The 19,949-nt window shown below is 39.8% G+C and overlaps 1 protein-coding gene across 1 annotated transcript; it reads right to left on the reverse strand.

Moving 5' to 3' along the window:
• Positions 1-2,268: 2,268 nt before the first annotated feature.
• On the reverse strand, positions 2,269-7,568 carry LOC108410674 (C-type lectin domain family 4 member K-like). The gene is made up of 5 exons (XM_037532569.1): positions 7,451-7,568; positions 4,429-4,803; positions 2,996-3,138; positions 2,678-2,784; positions 2,269-2,425 (listed from the first exon to the last, which is right to left on the reverse strand). The coding sequence occupies exons 1-5, from the start codon at positions 7,566-7,568 to the stop codon at positions 2,269-2,271; spliced, it is 900 nt and encodes a 299-aa protein (XP_037388466.1).
• Positions 7,569-19,949: the final 12,381 nt, after the last annotated feature.

Raw genomic sequence — 19,949 nt, forward strand, 5'->3', positions numbered from 1 at the left:
AAAAAAACTTGCATGTGGAAAAAATCTCTGAATCATATTTTAAAAAGCCTTTCAGTGAGAAGACCTTGTGACCCTGTGAAGGTATTGGAAGCTCCCTTGGGGCAGAACACACAAAGCAGTGTTCACAAGTTTCTTGCTTTAGCTTAGCTTTCGCTGATTAAAATGCTCTACATCCAAGCTATTTATATTGTGTGTATATAGTGGCATCAGTGTTCAGGCTAAATGTAAATAGAATTAAATTATTTTGTGGGCTCACTGTTAATAGTACCTGCAGATGCTATTAACACCAAGTGTACATAGTAACATCAGGCTATTACGCTTAGCATTAACACAGTGAAGTTGCTATGTACGCATACTGTAAATATGAATTGCTGGTACTATTTACACTGTGTTAAAATCATCTGCAGTTTTAGGTGCACATAGTAACATCATCCATTTTATTACACTAATTGTCATATCAAACCGTATTCAGCTACATTATATTACCCAGCAATAAAACTAGCTCTTTTAAGTACTGCCAGATGTAATTGTTATTGACAGCTTTTTCTCCAGAGCCAGATTTGCTTTATTACACATTTCTATACCTTAAGAATAGCTCAGCAAGTTTGCATTGATGTCCCTTCAGTTACTGAATAATACGCTCTAGTATGTGATATGTGCCTGGGATTTTAAGATATTAAGACAGACACAAGCATGAACTAGAAAGTGAAAGTTCGTGAATGAACTATAAGTAGGCTTGAAAAAGCTGGCTAATTAGGTTAAAGTGTAAAAATTTTTTGGAAGAGTTGGAAAAGTTGCTTAGATATTGCTTTGCGGTTGCTATGGTATCCAAGGTGGTTGGTAAGGTGTTGCTAGGTGGTTGCTATGCTAATAAATACACTGGTACCCTAAATCCACTGCCACGTTAGATGCCGTGCCACTTTAAATCCATTGTTTTTGCGGATAGAAGGCTGTAAGTGTGTGAGTCTGTGAGTGTCTCTGTGCACATCACTTGTGGCACTTAGACTTGAATGTGCCGAATATTTCAGCATTCATTTCCTATGGGAAAAATTATCATCTTTGAATGATTGTTTTACGAAAACCATATATGGGATCGCTTAGAAAAATGCAAGCAACCTAATCGAGCATAGGCTCTACGATAGTGCAAAGTTGCAAAAATTGTGGGACGAGAAACATTTACATTTTTGAGTGTAAAATAATAATAATAAGAAGAAGATTATGAAGATCAGTAAGTTTTTCAAGCCAGGTTATGGAAAACGTAGAGCAGAAACATCTTCCTTAAAAGCAAATCAGGATGACAGTTAAATAGTTGGTGTTAGACTGTCAAAGTCCCTGCAGCAGTTTCCACCCGCATTGCTCATAACATTCCTCAAACTCTCTCACAAGTAATAAGCACAGATGTCTAAAGTATTGTTATGGCTGATCTAGCTAAGCAGATAAGTATCCATGTCATGTTCAAAACTGAACATCACTGTCCGGTCAGATGTTAAGGCACCACCCTTCTTTTGAGGTGATGGTACAGAGAGCATTTCACTCCATGCATGGAAAGACATCATGATGAGCTATCTCCACTGTGTAAACCATGTGGAAGAAGAGATGGGCAACTTTATCAGCCATCTGACAGATAAAGCAAGAAATACTGCACCTCAGCACTTCTACTGCTATATTTGACCTTCTAAAGAGGCAGATTATTAGTGCTGATCTAGAATCTGTTCCTGTTAGTAAGATTATCGTAAATAAGGCATGAACCTGATCTAAATCAGCACTCTTACTTCAAGAAGGCAGTGTGAATATGGGTCCTGAACAATATGTGAGCGTGCACCGCTGATTCACATCTCCAGGAATCAAATTTGAATCAGAAATCAAATATATGGCTTGCATCCAGTTCGGACAGGTAAACGGCAGATGTTCCTTTTGTGCTTTCATCAGAATTAAAACTCCTACACGGCTGCAACCCTCTTAGCCACATGGTGACCCTTAGACCCTCGTTTTTGAACTGCATTACCTATGATGCTTTGTCTAAACTTCTGCCCACTCAACAGCTTTTCCCGACTCAGTGTCAGAGACACATGCAGATTAATAAAAAAAAATTAACCATATTTCCCATTATTATAATTATTGTATTATTTTTTCTAAATGTTTTCTCATTCAACAGAAAACAATACATACCTCCTAGTTATTGAATCTTTTTAATAATTAAGACATACACATGTTGATGAAAGTGCTTTTTGTATCATTAGCTGAAGTGAAAACTACAATTTCTGCCAATCACTCCAAGTTGATGTTTTTCTTACAGATCCCAACTACAGGATGTGAACAGGGATAATCAGCCCAGGTTGACACATTGGATAAAGCAGACTTGTAGTTAGTTATAGCACAGTCCTCACGTCCTCCATGATCATTGGGTTCCCCTTTCCACCAGTACCTGAAAAAACAGAATCAAAATGTCCTCAGTGAGTGCACTTACATGCAAATCTGATAGCTACAGTCTCCAATGCTATCAACTTGTTGCGTGCTTCAGTTATGGTCCACCTACGGGTGCAGATGAACACATCATTCAGTAGCGCATGTCTGTCAGAAATTCCTTCATGGTTATGTTTTTCTATACTGGTGGTACTGATACTGTATTTAAATGCCACTATTGGCACAACCAAAGTCTAGTTCAGTGGTTTCTTACCCGGTGGTCATTGCTGAGTCATTTACCCATTTCCAGACCCCCTCTGTCTCACTATCTGTCAGACCAATCCAAGCCTCAGTCCCACTGAACTTTCTGGTGATGAACTCCTGTCAGAACAAAATGAATAAATATAGTTCACATCAGTAACTTGTTCTTTTCCATCGCTCCAATGTTCAAACCACTATATTACAGGGCCTGCTGCCTTCCAGACCTAAACTAATTACATAATAAACAAACTATTATTTTAACTATTATAAATTATTTTACCTCCTTTATTCACTACACTCCCCCAATGGCTTCTCTCTCTCTCTCACTCACTTGTTCCTTTTTGTTGTTGATGATCAGCAGGTCTGCTCCTCTGTCTCTGCAGTCCTCTCTGCTCTTAGCCCAGTTCTTCTTCTCAGTAGAGATCCAATAGAGATTACAGCTGAAACAGATCCATCCCTGTTTGCTGACCTTCTCTTTTAATAGAAGGAAAAGGGCCAGTTTCACAAAACTCATTGGTAACAAGGCTATGCTACACAAAATGAGTGGCACCGTAAATAACAACTATTCAGAAAGACACTGAGGCAGTAATTAGTGACCTAGCATCTTTTTAACGCTGTGGTATTTTCACCCATGTCCCAGGCAAGAGCTACTCAGTTTTTAATTGAAATGTATGAGGTCATACATATTAAAGACCTGCCAAGGGAACCTCTGGTTGGCTGCCAAAATAGAAACAATGCGTCAAAGAAAACCAAAATTCTTCAGGAAAAACTGATGGTAAATAATAGTATAATTAATAGATTGCTTGGTAAAGTTACATTTAAACAAGAGAAAAAAATGTATGTATAAAAATGTGATTATAACTTTTTAAAATTCAACTTTTAGCTGTAAGAATTATGCATAAGCATGTAAGATTTAATTTCTTATTGATATGAATTTCAACCTTTTCCCAATACATTGTAAGCGCAGTAACAATTTTTACTAACATACATTTTAACAAGTGCTCACTTTTTTCATTCAATCAAAAATTTGATTGACATGCTTGAATTTTATTTACTCTGGCAGGCTGTTCTAGGTTTTATTTCCTATGTTTCTTGATCTCAGAAATTCAACTTGTGAAAATAAATTCCAACTAGTAAATATTCCATTGCAACTAGTAAAAATGCCATTTTCACTTGTGTAAAAAGAATTAATTTGAAAAATCTAATGCCAATTTATATTACATATATTTTAGATTATATTCAAAATGTCTTTGAACATAATAAACGTAATTAGAATGCAAGTTAAACCTTTCAATGCACACAAGGGGGAGTTTCACCAAACTTCAAATCTGATGCTGGAGGAAAAGGCCTTTTTAAGTGTACTCCAAAACAGCACTTAGAAGGATGATGGGGAAACGTACCACCAGATTGGTTGGGGCATTATTTACATGATATTGTTTAGTGTTTATCGCTGCCATAAAACACGGAAATGAAGAAAATGCAGCAACACCTCATATAGTGTAATAGGTAAAACTTCTAATGAGTAATTAATGGGTTTGTTTATGAATGACCAAATATATTTCCTCAATTTGCACTTAATGTTGTAGTAAATCTGGCAGTACATTTTTTGAATGAGCAAAATTCATTACTAAAAATGGTCATGTATCTCTCTATTTAAGCTCTATGTTTAGTTACACCTTCAGCAGTGTTTGTACTGCTGCAAAGACACAGCACTGCTCTTCTGGCATTCCACTGGCTTATTTAAGCTTACAAACATTCACTCACCCAGTTCAGAAAGCTTTTTCCTGAGTCCATCTCTGTCCTTTTGTAACTGGTCTTTCTCTATGGTCAATTTGGTACAACTGGTCTGCAGCTGGTCTCTCTCTGTGGTCAGTTCGATGTAACTGGTCTGCAGCTGGTCTCTTTCTTTAATGAGTGTGGTGTAGCTAGTCTGTAACTGGTCTCTCTCTATGGTGAGATTGGTGTAACAGGTCTGTAGCTGGTCTCTCTCTATAGTCAGGTTGGTGTAACTGATCTGAAGCCAGTCTTTCTCTGCAGTGAAATGAATCCACAGCACTGTAATACCAGCCAAAAGGAGAACACACAGCAGCCCCAGAAACACTGCAGCCAGTCTGCCACCCACACCCACGGTGGTGACTTCTGAAAGCAGAAGTAGACACATACTTGATGATTACCTACACATTTTAATGTGCAACCAATTTAAATATTCATAAAAAATAATGTGAACTATGTTACGGTATATATCAATATAGAATTCTATTGATATAGCCACATTTGTGTTATAGTATTTTAAAAAAGCTTTGCGTGTGGCACGACTAATCAGCTTTTAGAATTCTAATTATCTATTTTATAAACTATTCTGTTTTTTTATCAGGCATGATCGTACATGATGTCACGCATTCCACTGACATCATTTCCCAGCAGCCCTTCGGAGATCACATGACGGCTCAATCACAACAGAATCTGACACGGACTCCATTTCCCAAGAGTCACAGGGAACACATGTGACCAAGGACTCAGTTCAACCCTCCTATCAGCGTTAACAATCCCCAGAGTACTAACACGGAGTACTTGTGAACTATGTCATACGACCTCTTGTAGATAGTATATAAGCCCGGGCTTAGAATAGTATTGTTGCAAAGTATTGTATCCCTGTGATCTACTGAGAGTTTTTTTGATGTTTGCCTTCTTGTGGTTTTTGACCATAACGTTGCCTTCACGTTTAAAAGACAGGAGGCTGAGCTGGAGGTGGTGGAAATGAAGATGCTGAGATTTTCATTGGGAGTGACAAGGATGGACAAGATTAGAAATGAGCAGATCAGAGGGACAGTGAAGGTGGAGCAGTTTGGAGATAAAGCCAGAGAGGCCAGGTTGAGATGCTTTGGACATGTGTTGAGGAGGAATAGTGGATATATTGGGCAAAGAATGTTGGAGATGGAGCTGCTGGGTAAAAGGAGAAGAGGTAGACCTCAGAGAAGGTTTATGGATGTAGTTAAGGTGGACATGTAGATGGTTGGTGTGAAAGTAGAGGAGGCAATGGATAGGGCAAGATGGAGGCAGATGATCCGCTGTGGCGACCCCTAAAGGGAGCAGCTGAAAGAAGAAGAAGAAGACGTTGCCTTCACGTTTCTCGAGTTTTTGCCTTGTCCTTTTGGTATTGTCGCTGATCACTGATCAGTGTTTTGACTTCCTGGACTGTGTTTTGACTACGATTCTGGTTTTCCCTCTGGTTAAGATTAAATCTGACCTTTTTCAAGATCTGCACTCATCTGAACTCTGTTCCCACGTAACACATGAGCGCCATCTCCTCTGCATCATTGCCATTTCTCATTAATACAAGTGTGTCAGTGCTGTGTGTTATTCATATTCACTCATGTTATAACCCCATGCTCTGAAGTGTGGGGGTATTGTAGGAACTTTACCGGCACTCCGTCACACATATAGTCACTGCCCTGCTGTGGTCTTGCTCTTTTTTTTTTTTTTTCTTTTTTTGTTGGCCCACTTTTTTTAATGCTTTCTTATGTGAACCATCTGCAATAAATATCAAGCACTTCATTAAGGTTCCAATCTAATTCATGCTTTTGAAAGAGAAAAGTGCCACAATTGTGGGTGGCAAACCACAATTGTTAGAGCTAGGCCTTTAGTTCAGGCCATAAAGGCCAACCACTGTCTGAAAACAATAATTTCTTGATGTTAATCATTTCTGCTAGTGTCCTTATGGTGTTCTAGAAGTATGTTAGCGAGAACACTGATTCACCTGGACTCTTTTTTCTTTGGCCATCCTAGATTCAACACAAAATGCATTGCATGTTTATTTGAAGTAACAGACATATTAACATATATATTTACCTTTAAGCACAGTTTTTACCTTGTGGCACAGTTTTACTGTGACTTTCTGGAAAGAACGATGGAATAGAGATGCCACTGTTTTCTATTTCAAACAAGTAAAAACTGAAAACTGGTTAGACTAAAGCTTGAATCCAATCAGTGATGTATCTAGGACTGCCAGAAGGCCTAGAGGGATGTTTTTCTCCCAATATTGGTCCCACACAATGGAAATCACACCAGGATTGGTTGGTTCCTATGTCAGTTCATAATTATGTTCATCTAAAACTTTAGTCCTTCAGTTCAACTTCTGATGTCCAGACCAATAGGACAGCTTACTTGGCTGTATCTATCTAGATATCACAGAGAAAACTAATTTTCAACAATTTTAACCCTTTTGTTTCCAACCAACATTGAACAACGAAGTAAGAATATTCCTACGATATTTACAGAGTTTACCTCCAACCATGATGATCATATTTAATGAAACAAAAATCTAAAATTTCGGGCATTTTTCTTACTTCACAGAAATGATTACACCTTCTGTTAAGGTCTAAATGGCCATGAGGGCTCATCATAGCCCAGGACACCAAAGACGGTAATATGGCCCTGGCCCTAGAGTTAGTAATAGGAAAAATCCCCTGAATTGCACTACTACAGAGAGGGATACATCAGGTAAAGTAGCGCAAAGAACTGTTACACCATTGCTACACGTCTTTCAGAGGTACATTATAGGTTGCATAACAATTCTGATACGACACACACACAATACAATAAAATTACTTTTAAGCAGAAAAAATGAAGACTTTTTAAATGTTAATTATTATTATTAATATAATTATTAACTTTATACTAATACTATATACTATACTAACCTCTTCTAGCACACCTGATTCAGCTAATGAACAGCCTCCTCCTGTGCTGAATCAAAATAGGCCTGACTTTGAGTGTGTGTGTGTACCTGAGGTTCCCTCAGGGCTATTGGTCTTGCAAGTCTCAGGGACATCTTCATTGGCGTAGATGTCCTCATATGTATTCTCGCAGTCATTTGAATCAGTTGATGTGTGATCTGCTATCATTTCCGAGTTTGCATATATATCTTCACTCATCTCCATCTCTGTTCTTATCTGTATAAATGCTGAACAGGTAGAGCAATAAAGCTGATTTCAGTCTTGATTTGAATTGTGTAGCTGCAGCTCTCAAAGTGCCTGTATGTGTGTGGTATTGTGAAATATATGTCATGCTCTTTGGACAGGAAGTAGAGAGCTGTTTCACACAAACCATGCAGCACTTTCAGAAGCCCATCTCTATATCGTCTCTCTTAAGTGACTCTAGACTGGACTAGACTGGACTACAGTGCATGTGTTGTCCATGTAAAAGGTTTAATCATTTTGGCATCCACAATTTTGCCATAAATGTCTCATGTAGCACTTTGCTGATAACTGGTTCTACATGTTTATTTCATTGTTTATTTATTTAGTTTCATGCTTGGGGAATACATTTACAAAAAAAAAGAAAAAGGACGTATATAAACACTCAGCTGGTACAATAATATACTATACTTGGCTAAATATTCAATATCTCTGTGTGAGGTTTTTTGTTTGTTTGTTTTGGTGTCCTGCATCTGAGTCTTAGGCTTTAACAGCATGTATGGTCATTCTTCTCTGTGTGACTATCAGTGACCCAGTTAAAAACCCCACAGGATGTGTTTAAGCTGAGAGTATTTAGGTTGTAAGCCATAGGTGTGTGGTTTCAACTTCTTCTTCTTCTCTCTCTCTCTCTCTCTCTCTCTCTCTCTCTCACATTCACTGTCTGTTCTCATTAATGCTTAACCTACATAAAGTGTATTTTTAACTAATCCAGTTGCATTGTTTTTGCCTGTTCTCCTGAAGGTGTGCTGTTTCAAACTAATGATATGACTGATGTTTGCTTGTTTACTATTCAGACATGTACAGAGACATTTTAGAGGCTGGGGCATTAGGAAAAAAGGGCATGCAAACAGCATGCACTTTAAGCTCTGTCAAGTGGTCTTTATTGTTGTTCCTCCACATAACTTGGAATGAAATGTATGTTCTTCAGACCCCATAGTGCAACACACAATATCAGCACACGACACAAGACTGCATAAGGACCAGATCTTGGCGGTGGTAAACAAGTGTAGAATATACAGTAGATACAGCAGACGAAATATGACACTAATTAAACAGCACAGCAAAACAATGTTACTATTTTGTAACTATTTCTGTTTGTTTATTAATGTCTGCAAAATACGCCATGTCTAAAATTATCTATAAAGCCTTTATTTGCCATATAAGCCATCAGATAATTCTTATAACAACTTTTTGCGTGTCTTCACTGGGATTCTGGACCCCATCTTTTGTGATGATCTCCAGGTCTTTGAGGTTGGAAGGCATCCTTGCCATTACAGTCTTTATTTCTTTCCACTGATTCTCAGTGGGATTCAGGACTGGACCACTCCAAAATCTTAATGTTTTCTTGACCACTTTAGCTGTATGTATGTTTCAGATCATTGCCTGGTTGGAAGGTCCAATGCTGCCAAAGGCCGAGTTTTTCTGCAGACTGCCTGGTGTTTCCTCCAGAATATTAATGCAGTCCTCTTTTCTCATGATGCCGTTTACTTTGACAGTTGCCTGACCCATGGGCTGAAAAACATCCTTAAAGCATAACATTCCCACCACCATGCTTGAATGTGAGGATAGTGGTCGGAAGCCATGTCTCTGTGACCAAACAATTCCATTTTCATCTTATCTACCCACAGAACAGATGACCAGCAGCTTTCTTATTTGCTAAGGTGCTAAGCTTTTGCAAATGCTATGCGAGCTTTTCTGTGCTTTCTTATAGAAGTGCAGTCCTCCTTGGTCAACATCCATGAAGACCAGCCTTGTGCTGTGTTTGCGTCTTGTTAGCAGCCTCAAGGTGCAACAGAAGGTCCTCACTAAGCTCCTTGAGTTTAGCCATGACTTGCAATTGAATATTAACTGACTAGAGAACTACTGCATCAGCTGTTCTCAAATTATGGCTGATTAGATGATTATTATGATTAGAATTCCCTAGAACATGGTAGAAATGACCAGAACTATTTGGAAAGATACAGAAGCTGATTCGTTTCACCTGTAAATCATTACAGAACAATGCAGTAAATTGTAAATGGTTTACGCGAGCATAAACTTTAATGTAATTTTACAAATGCTCAGTATGAACCTCCTCCAGCTGTATGAACAACATCAATTGCCGTAATCAAATTCATCGCATGTTCCATTGAGCATTTCCGATGTCTCTGCACTCACGGCTCTTTCAATGCGATTTCGGAGATCATCCAGTGTTGTGAAACCAAATATGAACGCTCTGAGCTGTTGGAGGTTCACTGCCGACAAAATTCACGTTGCACAGTTATGACAAACTTACTTTCATGGAAGTGGAGAACGCAAAACACTTTCTGCTCAGGGGTCACATCTCCTCACAGATTAAATCTTCTGGTGACAGTCAGAAACCCTGTGACCCCCTCTTACAATTAATGTGTGTAACGGGGAGTGAGGAGGCAGACGCATACGCTGAGATAAGCGAGATTTATTATGGGCAAATCCAGGGTCATAGTCAAGACGGTCCAGAGTCAAAGAGCCAATACGCACAGATCGGGATTCAGACATGACAAACTATAAACAGACTCAAGCAAACAAACAGACCAATACATTCATACAAAGACTGGCAAAAACAAGGGGCAAACACAGGGCTTAAATACACGTGACAATGAGGGACAGGTGAACACAATCAAGGGCGGAGTAACAAAACCAAAACAAATGCACATGGAGTAGGAGGAGCCAATCGTGACAGTACCCCCCCAAGGCACGCACACCTGGGCGTGCCCAACAGAACAAAAAACAAACAGACAAGAAAGCAAAACCCAAAAACAAAGACAGAACCAAACTAAACAAGGACATGCACAGACACAGAACCCAGAGCAGAGGCAGAAACGGGCACAGAGGCAGAAACGGGCACAGAGGCAGAAACAGAACGAGACAGACGGAGAACGGGCAACAGGAAGAGACACAGAAACAGACGAAACAAAATGAGGACAAAAAGGCACAACACAAAACGACGCCGAACGAGAGATGACCGGAGACACAGGACGAGGGAAACAAGAACGAATGACAGACCACGCAAAAGACAGAGGAACAGGCACCAAGACAGACACAGGAACGGAAACAGGCACAGAAACGGGAACAGAAACAAAAGGAGAAACAGGAACAACGACAGGAACAGGAACCGACACAGACACAACAGCAGGGAACAAGACAACACCAGGGACAGCAGAAGGCAAAAACACAGGAACAGAAAGACCACGGGGAACGGACACAGGCGAGGTTGGGATGGGCAGGAACAAAGGGGCTGTGAAGTCCACTGGGGCAGGCAGCGGGTCCGGAGGCGCGGCAACCGGCGGCGGGTCCAGAGGCGCAGGCTTGCCGCGGGGCGCGGCCACTGGATCAGGAATGCCACGGGTCGCGGCCACGGGATCAGAAGCTCCGGCTAGGGACAGCGACTCCACCCTGGAGGAACACACAGATACAGGACCCACTCGGCCGTTCCCAAGGCTCACTCGAGCGATAGGCAGCTCGCAGTGGCGCTTGCGAACGAGCCGAGTACCATAGAACGGGTTATCTGAATGCTCTGTCTATCTGACCACGTCTTGCACTGCAGGTCGCTCCTCCCTGCAGTGGCGCTCAAGACGGGCAGACCCAAGGCGCTTACCTGAGCTCTCGTCGGCAAAACACAAGGTGGGAAGGTCCTTTGCCTTCTTACGAGACCGGCGAGACGCTTTTGTTCCCTCAACGCCAGGGGATTCACTCTCACTGGCAGGGCGGCGTTGGGACGCGGGTAACTCGGGCTGCATGGAAACAGCCGGAGTTTCGTCCCAACGGTACAACCACAAGCCAGTAAGTCGCTTACTAGTAAGCTTACTAGTAAGGGTCCAGAGTCAAGGAGCCAATACGGACAGATCAGGGTTCATACATGACAAACAAACTATAAACAGACTCAAGCACACAAACATAGACCAATACAGCATACAAGGCAAGGACAAAGACCGATAAAAAGACCAGCAAAAACAAAGTGCAAACATAGGGCTTAAGTAACAAAGGGTAACAATCAGGGGCGGAGTAACCAAACAGGGGGCAGGACTTAAACCAAAACAAAAAGGCACATGGAGTGGGAGGAGCCAATCGTGACCATTTGTGATTGGTTCCTAGACACCACAGGGTTGTAAAAATTTGGCATATTGAATTCAGATTAATCTTTTTTGAATCGCCCTGTACTATAAAACAAACTTTATATACTATAAATGAACACTTGGCATGGGTATAAATGTTTATCTATATTTCACATTTATTAAAGATTATAGAAATCTCCATGCGTGGTAACACTTTCTAATAGAAATTAAAACAAAGGTAAATGGGGGTGGGGACTGGACATCATTCCAAGTCTGTAGTATGTTGTGGAACCACAGGGTGCACTTATGTGGTAAGTGGAGCTGATAAAATGGAAAATGAGTGTAGAAACAAAGAGGTCTACTTAAGGAAGTGGTCGGTCAGAACACATATTTACAAACATTTATGTTAAATGACCTCTATTACTTCCACAACGGGGAAATTTGACCTCTGCATTTTGACCCCTCTGTGGAGTGAAACACCACATACACACTTGTGAACACACACTGGGGGGCAGTGAGCAAAAATTCGGGCACTTCCTAAGTTAAAACCACTACAACACTTAACACTGACCATATAAGTCAAGCACAGCACTGTAGAGTTCCTACAGACTTCAGTAATCCAATGTCCTTCAGAGATGAAGTGAAAATAGAGAAAGAGGACCTTACAAATACAACAAGCAGGTAGAAATAACAAATTCGCTTCTATACTTATTCTTTACACACAGTATTATTCTGTCAAGCAGCTCCATTTCAGTGCAGCTGACTATGTTTTAGTATTGTACTGTATGGGACAGAGAATGGGTTTCCAGTTTATTAGGTAATCCTACATTGTATCTACTCTCATTGGCCATTTTAACAGAAACACCTACCATATATGTGCACTGTTTCCAGTTTCTGACTGACACCCTTGAAAAAGATAGTTCCTCAAGGGTTCTTTTGTAAAAAAGAAATGCTTCTATAACCATGAACACTCAAAGAACCCTTTGAATGATTAAAGGATTCTTTGCATTAAGAAAGGGTTTTACAGATTGATGGAGAATGTGCTGTAGATGGTTCTATATAGAACCTCTTTGACATTCTGACTGACGATGTTGAAAGATTATCACTATTTGCAACTGGACAGTTCCACCATGTTAAAAATTGTTACAAATTATTTGACTTAATTAATGTTTGACAGTCAACATGTGTTAGCGTACCCCCCTTTCACTCGAAATCAGGCACCCCTGGACACGGGAATACTAATTAACAGACTCATAGGTTTTGCCATTGACTTAGCTTTCCTAGGAACTCACTGGACATCTGTTTAAGAGCCAGTCAAATTTGAGAAAAGGACTAATTTTAGCTGCTCTCTAAGCTGGTTTATGCCGGTCTAGTCTAGTGCTGGTTCAGCTGGTCACCTACCATTAAAAACACTTTAGTGTCACATACATCAGCAAACCCATTAATATGTAAATCATTTTTAATCTTCATGCACATAAAATTACAACAGAAGCCCCAATTTAATGTAAATATTCCATGATGTTTTCAGGATGGCTAGACTTTCAATGTGTAATGATTATGACAGAACTGAGACGGTCGCGGATAAAGGAATACAAGCAAGCTTTAATGTTGAAGTCAAAATCCAAAATCATCATCAAAAACAGGCAAAAAGGTCGAGGCACATAAACAGAGATCCAGGGCAAACAATCCAATGGGCAAATCAGAATCAGGGAAACGAGAATACAAGTCACACATGGTAATCAACACAATAGAAAGAACGCTCAGTAGTTTGCAGATGAAACAATACACCACAACTAACTACTGATAAAGCCCAGGCTTATAAGCTAAACTGGTGAGGAGATGTGATCATAGATACAGGTGCTGCACATTAGAACTCAGTCGATCTTGAACGCTGATAGCTGAGAGCGTGTGTGGAGACCAGCAGTCAGCTGATCTCCCTGTGTATTCTGGGAGATAAGGTCCTTTGCTTCGCTGGTGACATTCGTGTCATAATGCACATTTACTCAACATTAACACAGTGTAAATAAAATAGTATAACTACAGTTCACATCAAGTAATGACAACCACGTGGCCATACCTATATACATAGACATCACACAAACATACGTGTTCATCACAATGCGTTCCTTTTTTTATAATCCTATGAGACTTTGAGTGCTATATTCTTAAAATAATTGTTTTGGATGCTATCTTGTCGCTCTGTAACTGTACTCAATGTAGCAAAGCAGTGGTGTTGAGCATGCCGCCATTGACGTGCCATGCTGAATCAGAATCAGCATCTATAAATGTACAACTATGTTACCAGCCATCAGCATCATACAGACCTCTGTTGTTAGCTTGCTAGCTAATGTGTCAATGTGGGCCTGTTGCCCCCTTATTATTAAATAGAACCTTGATGGAACGCAATAGAATCTACTAGTTTTGACTTTTCAGAGGTGATTATCTCTCATTGAAGATACCTTAGAACTAAAAAAAAATCATTGTTGTTGTCTGAACAGCTATTACATCTCAAAGGTCTGAAAATGCCGCATTTCTCTTTAGCTTCAGGGCATCGCACTGCAGAGAGCAGATTCTACAGATTTGTTGCAGTGTTTCTGGGGCTGCTGTGTGTCGTCCTGCTGACTGTCATCGCACTGCTGTGAATCAAGCACACTACAGAGAGAGACCTGTTACAGGCCAGTTACACCACCCTGACTATAGATATATGTTACAGGCCAGTTACACCACCCTGACTGTAGAGAGAGACCAGTTACAGACCAGTTATACCAACCTATTTTTGAATGAAAAACAGCTGCAGGACAAATTTACTACTTAATTCTGCATATTCTAATACTGTGTTTCCAGGATTTCATCACCAATATTATAAGCAGTGGTGACGTCTGGATTGGTCTGACTGACAGTGCCACAGAGGGGGTCTAGAAATGGGTGGATGGCTCGGCTCTGACCACTGATATCACAGAAACTGATATTACGTGTTCATTAAATTACATGTGGTGAAGACTGCACCTCTTAAAGAGACGCACACACACACACACACACACACACACATTTTCTAAGCCACTTCTCCCTCAGGGTCGTGGGGGGGTGCTGGAGCCTGTCCTAGCAGTCATCAGGCAGCTGGCAGGATACTTAGAGATATTTCAGCTGAAATTAAAACGTTTACCATCCATACATCTGTTGTAAACATGCCTAATACACAGGTATTAAACAGTGGTGAAGTCATCACTGCTCCAGATACATTTAGTTAGGAGACATAATTATACCATATTCTGTTTGTCAATACCAGAATTATTGGCTCCTGCCATGTAGCCATTTTGTTATGCAATCTCATATCGACCCTTTTAAGAAGAAACGGAAGTTTGAATAGCGTGTACAAAAAATTCACCAATTGCCTTACAGATAGTTGTTACCCTCAGAAATGCTGGCATTCCTCTTCAGCATAGCATGGAAAGATACGTCACTTTATCTTTGCCATAGTTGCCAAGATTGAAATTCAACGATATGGGAGTCCAAGCTGAAAAAAGGATAGAAATTCCTCGTGGGAGAATTCCTTCACAGCTGTCTAAGTACGACAACATCAGCTAATGGCTACAGAGTCTATACGATGTGCATGTGAAAATAACCAGAAAGCTAGATGAGCCATGTTGAAACATCTTGTTAGTTATAAACTAGCTGAAAAAAGGTAAACATGAACACAGTACGACTTTTTTCCCCAACCACTGCTCTAGTGAACAAACATCTACTCATTGCTGAGCACCTGCTCCATCCAATGCCAACGTCCTGTGAGGAGGAATGGAAACTGTTCCACTGAAAGCGGCTGTAGCACCACCTGAAAAGCACAAACTGCCTTCAACATGATGTTAGCCAGCAGCAGAGAAATGCTGCCACAAAGGTCCTTTTCCTCAATATGACAAAATGTATTCCTTCGTCAAAACTAATAGTAAAAACACAGCAAATCACCAGCTAAGAAGCTATCAGAACTGATGTATGGTTGTTTTCACTATGAGCTCGAACACTTGGGTACATTGTACAAGCTCGATTTGGCCATTGTCCTTATTGTTGCTTTAGCAGAAGCAACGTAAAAAACATGGAAATGTGAAAATGCAGAACATTTCTAACTTTTTGAATACACATTACAGCTTTTCATTTGAGTTCAAATCTGACTGACAGGACCATTGAAAGCTTTGATTTTGTGCCCCTACAAAATTTCTGTGTGGATTTTTATATGTGTTTGGAATCATTATCTCATTAAGAAATCCAGCCATGTATCCAGCCTGGTACATGCACACAGACTTTGAGGCCAAAAACTGGTCTGTATCTTACTGAGCTCAGAAGGTTGAGGTACAAGTGTGGAAATGAGAATTAACTTACTGATCAGAGGCTGTTTTTAATTCTCTGGTTTTTAGGTACTGGAGTGGTGGAGAACCAAATGATCTTGATGGTGAAGACTGTGTTGAGTTTTACTCAGATACTAAGCAATGGAATGATGGGCAGTGCTCTGATGAAAGAAAGTGGATCTGTGAAAAAAGGCTGTAAAACAGTGATGGAGTAAATGATCCGATAAGTAATGATCATACAGCCTTTATATACTCAAAAACATGGCTTATTTCATATTCTTGTGTTTACTAGTGTGTGGGGCATGGGGGAGGGAAAGGGGGGATATTTTTAACCCTATAAAAGTGGCCGCACTCTGAAAAAGGTTAAAAACTCCTAGTCTAGAGTATTCCACTGAGTTTTCCCTCTAGAAGACACTGCATGGAATTGTTCAATAACATGATTTTGTTTTGTTTTTGTATGTGTGGGGGGGTGATGTAGTGTATTGCTGGGCTGTTGTATTCTTTCATTAAACAATTTATTACTGTGGTAATGATTTAAGTGATACTTTGATCCCACAAACGGGGAAATTCCACCTCCACATTTAACCCATCCATGAAGTGAAACACCACATGCACACTAGTGAACACACACACTAGGGGGCAGTGAGCACACTTGCCCGGAGCGGTTGGGGGTTAGGTGTCTTGCTCAAGGACACCTCAGTCATGGACTGTCAGCCTTGGGGATCGAACCAGCAACCTTCTGGTCACAGGGCCAGATCCCTAACCTCCAGCCCACGACTGTGCCTATGTAACGATATCTTATGCTATGTGCATCTTCTTATGTTGGTTGTTATTTGAAACAAATCACCTTAGTTGTGTATATTACAAAGCCAGAGTGGTACTAATATTAAACAGGCATTTGTTTTGTCTTTTCATTGTGAAAAATAAGTAATTAAATAATCACAGATCATTTCAGTTTGGTTATACTTCTATACTGTGTTTTAAGATTTTTGTAGAGTGCTTACTATACCGACAGTGGATTGTGTATCACAGTGAGCAAAAAAAAAAAAAAAAGCTGAAACATTTTATAAAAAAGGAAAAAAGACCTTGATTAGAAGATGACATTCTGACAAGCTTATAAGCATAAAATAAAAGCAAATAAAGCACTGCTTTATTACAGTAGTGTGTGTGTGTGTGTGAGAGTGTATACGTGTGTGTGTGTGTGTGTGTGTGTGTGTGTGTGTGTGTGTGTGTGTGTGTGTGTGTGTTTTGAATAGGTTCCCAAAACTGTCCTAAAAAAATAGTTATCTTCAGATGCATGATAACGTGGCACACTCCAAAAAAAAAAAATCTTCAAGTTCAATTCAAGTTTTATTTTTTTTCTGTGTCCAGTACTCTGCTACCATCATTCCTCAAGTCATTCAGTATGGGGTGCAATATTTCATGTATACAATCTTCAAATGTGTCCTAAGTATGGATAAAGTCAAGAAGTACAGCTGGTAATGTATATCTCTGACAGATTTCTTTCTCGAGAAATGCCCGTTTCCTCTTTCTTATTCCTGTTTGCTGTTTTTAGACTATGGTTTTTCTGCAGTTTTGGAGGAAATAAACTGTACAAATATGTAAGAAAGCTGCAGGACCTGCATCATAGCGGTTCTGTGGTCAGAAGCTGACCAATGATAAATGAGGTAGAGGGGAACTGTTCTGCAACAGGCTACAGTCTGTAATTGTACATCAATATGGTCTTATAAGGTAAATGAATGTAATGAACAGTGAGGGTAAAGACAAGGTAGTTGTCCCTTATGGTAATTCTGTATATATAAATACTGTTTACATAATAATCAAATGCTGATTATATAATCAAATCAAATAAATAGTCAAAAGGGCCGCATATAACACCAAACAACCATTCATTAAGAGTGTGAGGGACTGTGTATATAGTGAAGTGTGTGTATGTATGTGTTATTCACAAAGTCCAGATGCTTGAGGATGAAGTAACAGATTTGTTTCACATAAGCGTCTACTTCCCTTTTCATACTCTTGTTTTGCTCCTATTCGACTCTGCAGTTTCATAGGAAAGAAAATGCTGTAAGTGATGCTGAAAAGTTTGACATTGTCATTACATAAAAAATCGAACAGAACTTTTTAAAAATATAACCCATTATGTGTCTCAGTGAACGTTACATGTAAACAATTAAAGAAGCAATGGTATTGCTTTCTTGGAGAATCGTTTAGATGTAACACCTACTAAGAGCCACAAACACAAAAACAACTCATTGCAATAGGTATATTCCATCACCTAATGTTTGTCCCATGCTATGCCAGTGCTTATGCATATTAGCAATGAGTTTTAAGAACATTTTGTGCACATGCACAACCAGCATACCGTCACTTCCCAAAGAGAAACATATCTCCAAAATAGTAACTTTACAGCAGGAGGCAAAAACGTTCACTTTTAATGTGTCAATGGAAAGAGTTTTTTCTGGTGCATTTTTATTGGTCTGTTGTTCATGAAATTTTCACGCAATGTAAAGAATGGATCTTGCCTTCTGCCCAATGACATCTAGGAAAGGCTCCAGCACCCCCTGCGACCCAGAAGGATAAGTGGTTTAGAAAATATGTGCGTGTGGGTGAGCATGAAGAATGGCTGCGGTGCTCAAATGCCATAAAAAAGTGAAAATCGCAAAAAAATTGAAATATTTTTCATTGGACAGCAACGATGCCCTGCGATGGACTGGCGACCTGTCCAGGGTGTATACTGCCTTCCGCCCGAAGACTGCTGGGATAGGCTCCAGCATCCCCCCCGCGACCCTGACGGAGAAGCAGCTTAGAAAATGGATGGATGGATGGATAGCAACGATATTTTGGCACAACTGAGTGGATAATGCAATGTACCTTAGAGTCTCGCTCACTGCTCATGGGGTGTAAAGTGGCTCCCGGTAGATCAGTTTTGACAGTCCTCTACCAGATATACGTGTCTGCAGTTGTAACAGTTAGAGACACCGGACAGAACAGAGTGGGCAGTGATTTTTGTTCCTGCTACATCAACACTTGAAACATGTGAAAAATCAAATTTCACTTTCATTTCACTTTTATTGACAAACTAACTTTTCTACCTCGTCCAAGAGCAAAAAACTTCTTTGGAACATTCAGACGTCTAGCTTTTCCATGCAGCTATTTTTAATTAATAATTTCCAGAATTCACAGAAAAGAGGTTGATGGAAAACCCAATGAGGAAAGTTTTTTTCCCTTTGTACACTGGTTTAATAATGAATGTACTTAAAGCTGCATTAGTCAATTTCGTCAGTTTCTTTTATTACTTATAAATAACTTGTAAAATATGTAGAACATGATAAACACAGCGGTTTGCCATCAGCATGTGTGTATTATGTGCCTCCGAAACCCTATTTGGAAATGTGCACTACAGATTGGAGAATTTGTCTGTGTTTACACTGACCCTCCTGTCAGTCAATTTATAATACCCTCCCCTATATTCCAAAAGTAATGTATCATTGGTAACACACCACTGGAGGGATGCATTTGTTTGCATTTAAAAAGATGCAAGTTGAGGAAAAAAACAACTCCTTGGAAAAAATGTAAAAACTGAAAAACGTCAGAAGTTACTCAGTACTTCTCAATTTTATTAAGAACAGATGAACCACACATGCTTAGAACATGCAGTTACAGTACCAGAGACTATACTTGCATTTGATAGTCAAAACATCATGACCAACTTTCTTCTTCAAATAGCCAAGAGGGAATAACATCAGCAGCAGAAGTGAAATACTACATATGTAACATACTGTGTATGGCTGGTAGACGTAGTGCTTAGTAATAGAGAGAATCGTATTAACTGCAACAATTACAACCTTGCCTATAGAGAAATTCAGATAGCAGGTGCCTCAGGGCCTTTGCAAGGA

Source organism: Pygocentrus nattereri, chromosome 22, assembly GCF_015220715.1.
Source record: "Pygocentrus nattereri isolate fPygNat1 chromosome 22, fPygNat1.pri, whole genome shotgun sequence".
Taxonomy (NCBI): domain Eukaryota; kingdom Metazoa; phylum Chordata; class Actinopteri; order Characiformes; family Serrasalmidae; genus Pygocentrus; species Pygocentrus nattereri.